General features: G+C 39.2%; 1 protein-coding gene across 2 annotated transcripts in view; it reads left to right on the forward strand.

The window, feature by feature from the left end:
- LOC114796584 (titin, tandem duplicate 2) overlaps window positions 1-9,080 on the forward strand; it is a 101,983-nt gene that overhangs the window by 51,006 nt on the left and 41,897 nt on the right. For both annotated transcript variants that reach the window (XM_028990868.1, XM_028990869.1), the window contains 21 exons: window positions 6-326; window positions 912-1,196; window positions 1,286-1,585; window positions 1,666-2,073; window positions 2,154-2,429; window positions 2,513-2,812; window positions 2,899-3,201; window positions 3,287-3,586; window positions 3,675-3,962; window positions 4,084-4,386; window positions 4,474-4,776; window positions 4,864-5,169; window positions 5,346-5,633; window positions 5,712-6,002; window positions 6,084-6,371; window positions 6,461-7,051; window positions 7,132-7,236; window positions 7,320-7,517; window positions 7,662-7,958; window positions 8,045-8,632; window positions 8,718-9,020. In XM_028990868.1, the coding sequence (XP_028846701.1) occupies window positions 6-326; window positions 912-1,196; window positions 1,286-1,585; window positions 1,666-2,073; window positions 2,154-2,429; window positions 2,513-2,812; window positions 2,899-3,201; window positions 3,287-3,586; window positions 3,675-3,962; window positions 4,084-4,386; window positions 4,474-4,776; window positions 4,864-5,169; window positions 5,346-5,633; window positions 5,712-6,002; window positions 6,084-6,371; window positions 6,461-7,051; window positions 7,132-7,236; window positions 7,320-7,517; window positions 7,662-7,958; window positions 8,045-8,632; window positions 8,718-9,020 (6,642 nt within the window). The remainder of the gene's footprint in view (window positions 1-5; window positions 327-911; window positions 1,197-1,285; window positions 1,586-1,665; window positions 2,074-2,153; window positions 2,430-2,512; window positions 2,813-2,898; window positions 3,202-3,286; window positions 3,587-3,674; window positions 3,963-4,083; window positions 4,387-4,473; window positions 4,777-4,863; window positions 5,170-5,345; window positions 5,634-5,711; window positions 6,003-6,083; window positions 6,372-6,460; window positions 7,052-7,131; window positions 7,237-7,319; window positions 7,518-7,661; window positions 7,959-8,044; window positions 8,633-8,717; window positions 9,021-9,080) is intronic.

The following is a 9,080-nucleotide window of genomic DNA, read 5'->3' on the forward strand; positions in this document are numbered from 1 at the left end:
TGTAGGGCCCCCAGGTCCTGTTGGAAATCTTAAAGTGGCTGATAGTACTAAAACCTCAGTTACGCTGGCATGGACAAAGCCTGCAAATGATGGCGGTGCACCAATTATTGGATATGTGGTAGAAATGAGACCAAAGCCTATAAGCAAGAAAACAGAGGAGGCATGGAAGAGATGCAATGTCGCCGCCCAGCTTATATCAACAGAGTTTACAGTTACAAGTCTTGATGAAAAAATTGAATATGAATTCAGAGTTTCCTGCCAAAACCAGATTGGCCTGGGCCCATCTACTAATCTGGAGGGAGCAGTTATACCACGGGATATATATGGTAGGCAACTGTTTCTTTGTTTAAAATTATTTTGTGCTCACAATTGTCTGTCACTAAATTTGAAGGAATTGTTATATTGTGTTCTTGTTAAGAGACACCAGTTATTCTGTAGGCAGAGTAGTCAGCATAGGTGGTTTCACCTATGAAGCATAGGTGGTTTCACCCAGAATCTCAAATTTGTTGATAATAGGTTACTCGGGCAATATGTAGTGTGTAAGAACATTTTAATGTTCATATGCAACTAGAACTATGCAACATAGTTTTGTGTTTCCGGTGAAATGTGTAGTTATTATTTTCAGTACTGTATTTAGCAGTAAAATGTATCTGACAATGCACAAAAACTTATAAGTGCAGATTAAACGGCTCATGGGGAGCCTGTGTAATATGTGCTGACATCCAAATGCTTGACGCATACGTGGTTTAACATTTTTATGATAATAAAAATATAATTGTTTAATTATTACAATGTGACGTCACTAAAGGGAACAAAAAGTTAATAATCATCATGTACTTCAACAAATTTTAATTTGTACCCAGCCCTACATACAACTGACCTGAATTATTCCTCTTTGACCACCCCAACAGAAAGTCCTGAAATTGAACTGGATGCTGAGCTGAAAAAGGGCCTCACTATTAGAGCTGGGTGTCCCATTAGACTAGTTGCCACAGTCAGAGGGAGACCACCACCAAAGGTCCAGTGGAGAAGAATGGGAATTGACAATGTAGTTAGAAAAGGTCACGTGGATCTAATTGACACCATGACATTCTTGGTTATTTCTGAGACCACACGGGATGATTCAGGCAAATATTCTTTGAATGTTACCAGCCCAGCAGGAGAGAAGGCATTGTTTGTGAATGTTAAAGTGTTGGGTAAGCATATTGATATTTGGCATTATTTTGTAATTAACTGTGGCATTATATTTAAATGTATTTTTTTCTAATTATGTTGTTCAATTCAGATACCCCTGGGCCAGTGGTTGGACTAGAAGCGACTGATATTACATTGGTGTCATGCAATCTCTCATGGTCCCCGCCTGAAAATGATGGTGGGAGTGAAGTTACCCATTACATTGTTGAAAAACGGGAAATTGACAGAAAGACCTGGGCAACCATTAATGCCAATGTTGACAAGACAACTCTGAAAATTAGCAATCTTGTACCAGGCACAGAATACTACTTCAGAGTTATAGCTGTGAATGAATATGGTCCTGGAGTCCCAAGAGTGTCACCAAGATCTTACTTAGCGTCTGATCCAATCAGTAAGTTATATATTGTTTGAGTTTATTGATGTGAATGTGCGATGCTTTAATAATTGTAAACATCTGTACTCTCTCTCAAGGCAAACCTGACCCACCCCAGAAAATCGATGTACTGGAAATCACTAAAAACAGTGCAATGCTTGGATGGGTGAAACCACTGAGGGATGGTGGTGCTAAGATTGATGGATATGTGATTGATTATCTGGAGATAAAACCACCAAAGGTGCAGAAAATGCCAGAAGAGGCTGAACCTGTTCCTGAGGCTGAGACAAAGGATGCTGAACCTATTCAGACTGTTGAACCTGTGGCAGAAGAAGAAGAGAAAGAAGAGATATGGACACCATACACAGTTGTTAAAAATTTAAGCATTTCCATTGCTGGTCTTAAAGAAGGATGGAAATACAAGTTTAGAGTGGCAGCAAGAAACATAATGGGCTGCAGTCTACCCACAGAGACAAGAGAAGCATTTGAAATGAAGGAACAAATGTGTAAGTCCCTTAAATGTCATTCTTTTATGTTTAGCTTATTCCTCCTGACACACTCAAAAACATTATTTGTTGTTTTTCAGTGGAACCAAAGATCCTAATGCCTGAAGTTGTAACAGAAAAAGCAGGAGCAAAATTAAGAGTTGAAGCAGTTGTTTCTGGAAAGCCAGCCCCTGTTTGTAAATGGAAACGTGGCGAAGATGCTGTCGTCCCATCTAGTCGTCTCGCTGTACATCAATCTCAGAACATGTGTGTGCTTATTATTAAGGATGTCACAAGAATAGACAGTGGTGACTACAGCCTTGTTGCTGAAAACAGCTCTGGTACAGTGGACCAGGCTCTGAAAATAGTTATTAGAGGTTTGTATCTCTATTTCAGCTGTCATTTCAAAATGTTATGTCTAGAGTTTTCTGAAGTATTAAGAGTGAATATCATATTGCAGATATACCTGGACCCCCACAACCTCCATTCGAGATCAGTGACATTGATGCTGATGCCTGTACGCTGTCCTGGAAAGAACCACTTGAAGATGGTGGAAGCAAAATCACCAATTACGTAATTGAGAAATGTGATTTAAGCAGGGGTGACTGGGTCACCGCACTGTCTTCATGTGGAAAACCAGGTTGCAGAATTGGAAAGCTTATCCCTGGGAAGGAGTATGTCTTCCGTGTCCGTGCTGAAAACCGATTTGGTGTTTCAGATCCAATTTCATCAGAACGAATGATTGCAAAATTCCCCTTCGGTAAGAAAAACTGCAATTGCATGAAATTATATATTGTCTTCTTAACATATCTTTATGAGTTGCTTTTCTTATTTGTTTGTCTATAGATGTTCCAAGTGAACCTTTAAATTGCCGGATCAACAAGATCAACAAAGACTGTATGTTTGTGGCATGGGACAAACCAGAATCTGATGGTGGCAGTCCAGTTACTGGATACTATATTGAGCGTAAAGAAAGGAATAGTCTTCTTTGGGTGAAGGCTAATGATTCTGTCGTTCGCACCACTGAGTACCCATGTGCTGGCCTTATTGAAGGTCTTGAGTACACTTTCAGAGTGTCTGCTATCAATCGTGCTGGTCAAGGCAAACCCAGCAAGAAAACTGACTTTTTCACAGCAAGAACACCAGTTGGTATGTGTACATGAGATTTTTTGTTTGACTTCATTTATAGATTTATCTGCTAATGTACTATTTTGTTAATTTTGGTTAATTATAGATGCACCAGGAAAACCAGAAGTCCTTGATGTGACCAAAAGTACCATAACCCTGTTATGGGCTCGACCAAAGAATGATGGTGGCAGCAAGATTATTGGATACTATGTTGAAGCAAATAAATTACCAGGGGATAGATGGGTGCGGTGCAACACCAGTAGCCAGAATGTACCAAGAGAGGAATACACAGCGACTGGTTTAGATGAAGGTTCACAATACCAGTTCAGAATCATTGCAAAAACCGCAGTCAATATAAGCAGACCATCCGAGTTGTCTGATCCAGTCCTTGTATCGGCAGAGAATGGTAAATACAGATCTTTTTTGGTTCATTTTCTTTTTGGTGCTGAAATATCTAAATCTGATAACAATTTTTTTTTCCATTTTGCTAATAGTACCTCCAAGAATAGAACTTGCAATCCAGATGAAAAAGATGCAGCCTGTTAAGGCTGGAAACGATGTTCGCCTTGAGGCTGAAATTTTTGGAAAACCAATGCCAAAAGTTACATGGAGCAAAGGAGGGCAGGTGCTGAAGACTGATAGAGACTTGACAATCACCCAAAAGAGAAATTTATTTGGTCTTGAGATGCCTTCAGTTACCAAAGAACATTCTGCAGTGTATACCATTCTAGCAGAAAATGCAAGCGGTTCAAAATCTGCTGAAATCACGCTCACAGTCTTGGGTATGTACGTTCTATTTTTTTAAAAGACAAAACTGTACTAAATGCCTTCAAACAATAATTGTTGTCTAACTGCTCTGTTATAACATACCTTATTATTTATATGACATTTTTATTTTTATAGACATTCCTGGTCCCCCAGCTTCTGTCAAATTTGGAGAAGTGTGTGTCGAATATATCCAATTAAGCTGGGAGCCACCTGCTGCAGATGGTGGCTCACCTATAACCAACTACATTCTTGATAAGCGTGAAACAAGTAGGGCTAACTGGGCTCAGATTTCAGCCAAAATCAGTGGTCAGGTGACTGAATATAAAGCTGAAAGGCTAATTGAAGGTCATGAGTACCAGTTCCGAGTCCGTGCTGAAAACAGGTTTGGCGCTGGTGACCCAATTTTGACAAACCCTGTTGTTGCCAAGAATCAATTCAGTAAGACCTATCAATTTATTCATTAATTTATATCTAAATAGATATGGAGAAATATGTCTTATTGTCAAATCTGTTAATATTTTACAGATGTTCCTGGGCAATGTGAACCTCCAGTCGTAACAAACATCAAAAAAGAATGTATGACTGTTAGCTGGAAAGAGCCTGCAGATGATGGTGGATCTACAATTCTTGGATATATGACTGAAAAGCGTGAGACCAAAGAAGTTAACTGGACAAAGCTTAACAGGAAGCCCTTACTTGAGCGTACACTTGAAGTTGGGGGTCTAACAGAAGGCGTTGAATATGAATTTAGAGTTATCGCACTGAATAAGGCTGGTCTGGGAAAACCCAGTGATCCATCGAGTGCAGCCTCAGCCCTTGATCCATTGTGTATGTAGCTTTTCCAAGACTGTTTAACTTCTTGTGGAAGATTCATAACCCTTGACTCATCATATTTATTCTTTTGATTTCATACAGATCCTCCTGGCCCGCCTGTTGCACCAAAAGTCACTGATACCACAAACAGTACAATAAGCTTGACTTGGACAAAGCCTGCAAATGATGGTGGCAGTGCAATCCTTGGCTATCTTGTAGAGTGCAAAAGAACAGATGCCAAAGATTGGATTCGATGCAATGTTCCTAAAAACTTACAAGACACAAACTACATTGTCACTGGACTTTTGACTAATTCTGAATATCAGCTCAGAGTGACAGCTGTGAATAAAGTTGGATTTAGTGAGCCATGTGAAATTCCAGATAAGCATGTTGCCAAGGATATTTTAGGTAAATATTGTCTTGATTGTAGTCTATATAAATTACTATATGTTACTTAAAAGTACAAGAAAATAAGCAAAGACAGTAAAGTTAAAATTGAGTAAAGAAAAGTAAACTGTGAATAAATGTCCATCGGTTTTCACTTTTTTGAAATTCTAACAGTCATTTTTTTTATTTTATTTTAGTTTCTCCTGAAGCTGAACTTGATGCTGAACTTAAAGAAACATTGGTACTACAAGCCGGAGCCAAAATGAAGCTTCATGCTAAAATCAAGGGTCGTCCAGTTCCCAAAGTAACCTGGGCAAAAATGAACACAAACATTAAAGACAGACAAGGAATTATAATAAAGTCTACTGAGTCTGACACAACAGTCTTAGTTGATAAGGCTAACAAGTATGATGCTGGCAAATACATACTAAACCTTGACAGCACCAGTGGAATGAAGATGTATACTATTGTTGTCAAGGTTCTTGGTACGTTCCTTAATGTTGTTCAAACATTAATGAGATAATTGGTGATGTATTATATAATCTCTTTACTCTCTTCCATAGACACACCTGGACCACCTCTTAATCTTATGGTGAAAGAAACATCAAAAGACAGTGCATCCATTCTTTGGGATGAACCTCTTATTGATGGTGGAAGTCCAGTGACCAGTTATATTGTTGAAAAACGTGATGCAGAAAGGAAGTCATGGTCTTTGGTTTCAAACACTTGCACAAAGCCATTTTTCAAAATTGATGGTTTAGAGGCAGGCCATTCCTACTCTTTCAGAGTCATGGCTGTAAATGAGTATGGCGCTGGAGAAGCCTGTGAAACTGCAGATGCTGTGAGAGCATCTGGTGAGTGAATAGTATCATTTAAAGTTAGATAATATGTTTTGGAAAGTTGGTGTCCTGAGTCTGATATGATTCATCTTTCAGAACAACCTGGACCTGTCATGGACTTCAAGGCTTTGTTGATAACTAGGGATTCCTGCACTCTTGGCTGGAAAAAGCCTATAAGCGATGGTGGCAGTCGTATTATTGCCTATGTACTTGAGGTCTTAAATGGGGAAGACAAGTGGAAGGAGCTTCTAAGATCAAAGAATATGCAGTACAGTGGCAAAGATCTTATAGATGGAAGGGAATACAAATACAGAGTGAAAGCAATCAATGATGCTGGAGATGGTCCCATCAAAGAGCTTGCTGTGGTTGCAAAAGACACTATAAGTGAGTTCATATATTGTTATTTTGCATTTATAAATATTAATTAATTAAATCATTGTGACACAATTAAATCATGCTGCTTTCTTTTGTAGTTCTTCCTGGATGTGATTTGCGAGATTTGCCAAACCTATGTTACATTGCAAAGGAAGGAAGTACAGTGCGTCTTAAGATACCAATTATTGGCAAACCTGCTCCTACAGTGAAATGGGTGAAGGGTGAAGATGTCAACCTTACTGACAGTGGCAGAGTATGTGTGGAATCCACATCAGTCAGTACAACTCTGTTGATTCGTGACTGCCAAAGAAGTGATGCTTCAAAATATACACTTACCCTTAGAAGTAGTGCTGGTATGAAGGAATCAACCATTTTTGTCAGGGTGGTTGGAAAACCTGGAATTCCAACTGCTCCAATCAAGTTTAAGGAAGTTACAGCTGATGGAGCTACTTTAAAATGGGGTCCACCAAAGGATGATGGTGGATCTGAAATTACAAATTATATCCTTGAAAAGAGGGATTCCATAACCAACATGTGGGTCACTGTGGCCTCTTCTATAGAGACCAACACATTAAGAGTAACTGGGCTCCACGAAGGAACAGAATATATTTTCAGAGTTTGTGCAGAAAACAAATATGGAGTTGGTGAGGGACTAAAATCTGATCCCCTGGTTGCCAAGCATCCTTTCAGTAAGTGGCAATGAAAATTACTTTGTTCAAGGAATCAACATACATAAATAGATGCTTTCAACATTGTGTGTTTATTTTAGATGTGCCTGATGCACCTCCTCCACCCCAAATCATGAGTATGCGACATGATTCAGCAACTCTGGCATGGTCTGATCCAAGAAAGACTGGAGGGTCTCCTATTACTGGTATGTGACATGTGTGATTTTGTTCTCTGTGCATTAAAGAGGTTGTAAAAGAGAGATAATTTTTTTTACTGATATGTTTTTAGGTTACCATGTTGAATTTAAGGAGAGAAACAGTATGTTGTGGAAGAGGGCAAACTCAGCTCCTGTAAAAATGAAAGAATTCAAAGTAACAGGCTTATCTGAAGGTCTGGAATATGAATTTAGAGTAATAGCAATAAATTTGGCTGGTGTTGGCCGCCCAAGTCCATCAACTGAGCCTATGGTGGCTTTGGATCCAATTGGTATGTGAAATAAATTTTTTTATTAATTAATAATTAAATGTCATAGTTTCATAACACATTGTATGACAGTATTTACCTATAATGTCATAACACTTAATGTGCTATTTTGTGTTTGTGTATGTTTGCGTGCGCATGTGAATGTAGATGCTCCTGGTAGACCTGATGTCATTAGTATCACCAGGAGTACAGTAACACTTCAGTGGACAGAGCCTGAGTACGATGGTGGACACAAACTGACTGGATACGTGGTGGAGAGACGTGACCTACCTTCCAAGATCTGGGTGAAGGCCAACACTGTCAATGTTGTGGACTGTGCATACACTGTGACCGATCTACAAGAAGGATGCAAGTATGAATTCAGGATCAGGGCCAAAAACTCAGCTGGAGCAATCAGCCCACCTTCTGAACAGACAGACACCCTTGTGTGCAGAGATGAATATGGTATAAATCAATAAATACACATGGAATTATTTAATATTGTGCATTTTTTTATGAAACTATAATTCAGCTTTTCTTTTAATCAACAGCGGCACCAACAATCACAATAGATCCAACAGTAAAGGAAGGACTTACCGTGAGAGCTGGAGATACCATTGTGATAAATGCCACAAGCATTTTAGGCAAGCCAGTCCCAACCTCTGCATGGTCTAAGGGTGGCAAATTCTTCAAGCCTTCAGATATATGCCAAATTGAATCAACCCAAACATCATCTACGCTATCCATCAAATACGCAAGCAGAAAAGATTCAGGAGAGTACACAGTTTCTGCCAGCAATCCATTTGGCATTAAAGAAGAAAATGTGAAAGTCAGGGTACTGGATGTACCTGGATCCCCAGGACCAATTGAGGCTAGTGGTGTTTCATCGGAAAAAGTAACTTTGACATGGACAGCACCACATGAGGATGGTGGCTCTGCTGTTAAATACTATACTTTAGAAAAGAGAGAGACCAGTCGCCTTCTATGGACCATCCTTGCTGAAAATGTCATTGACTGCCATTATGTTGCAACAAAGCTCATTCAGGGGAATGAATACATCTTCCGTGTCTCAGCGGTAAACAATTCTGGACCTGGAGATCCATCTCATTCTGAACCAGTGAAGATTGTTGATGGCTTTGGTATGTTAACTATTAACTCTTTAAAGCTATTAGTACTGTATTACCTCTTTTCTGCCTAATAACTATGTTCAAATGTTGCTTTTAGGTCCTCCTGGTCCTCCTGCAAGACCAGACATTGAAAACATTGGTGGTAATTCAGTCACCATTTCATGGAAAAGACCATCTGATGATGGAGGCAGTGATATAACAGGATACATTGTGGAGAAAAAAGAAAGAAAGGCTATGAGATGGGCCAAGGCATCAAAGAAGACAATAACTGACCTTCATTTTGAAGTTCCTGGCCTTTCTGAAGGCATTGAATATGAATTCAGAGTGTTTGCTGAAAACCAAGCAGGCTTTGGTGAACCCAGTGAACCATCACTACCTGCTATGACTAAGGGAATTGCAAGTAAGTATATAATAATTTTACTACGATGTTAAAGTCTGTGTAAAAAAAAAATAACCATAC

The sequence above is a fragment of the Denticeps clupeoides genome, chromosome 9 (genome assembly GCF_900700375.1).
Source record: "Denticeps clupeoides chromosome 9, fDenClu1.1, whole genome shotgun sequence".
NCBI classification, from domain to species: domain Eukaryota; kingdom Metazoa; phylum Chordata; class Actinopteri; order Clupeiformes; family Denticipitidae; genus Denticeps; species Denticeps clupeoides.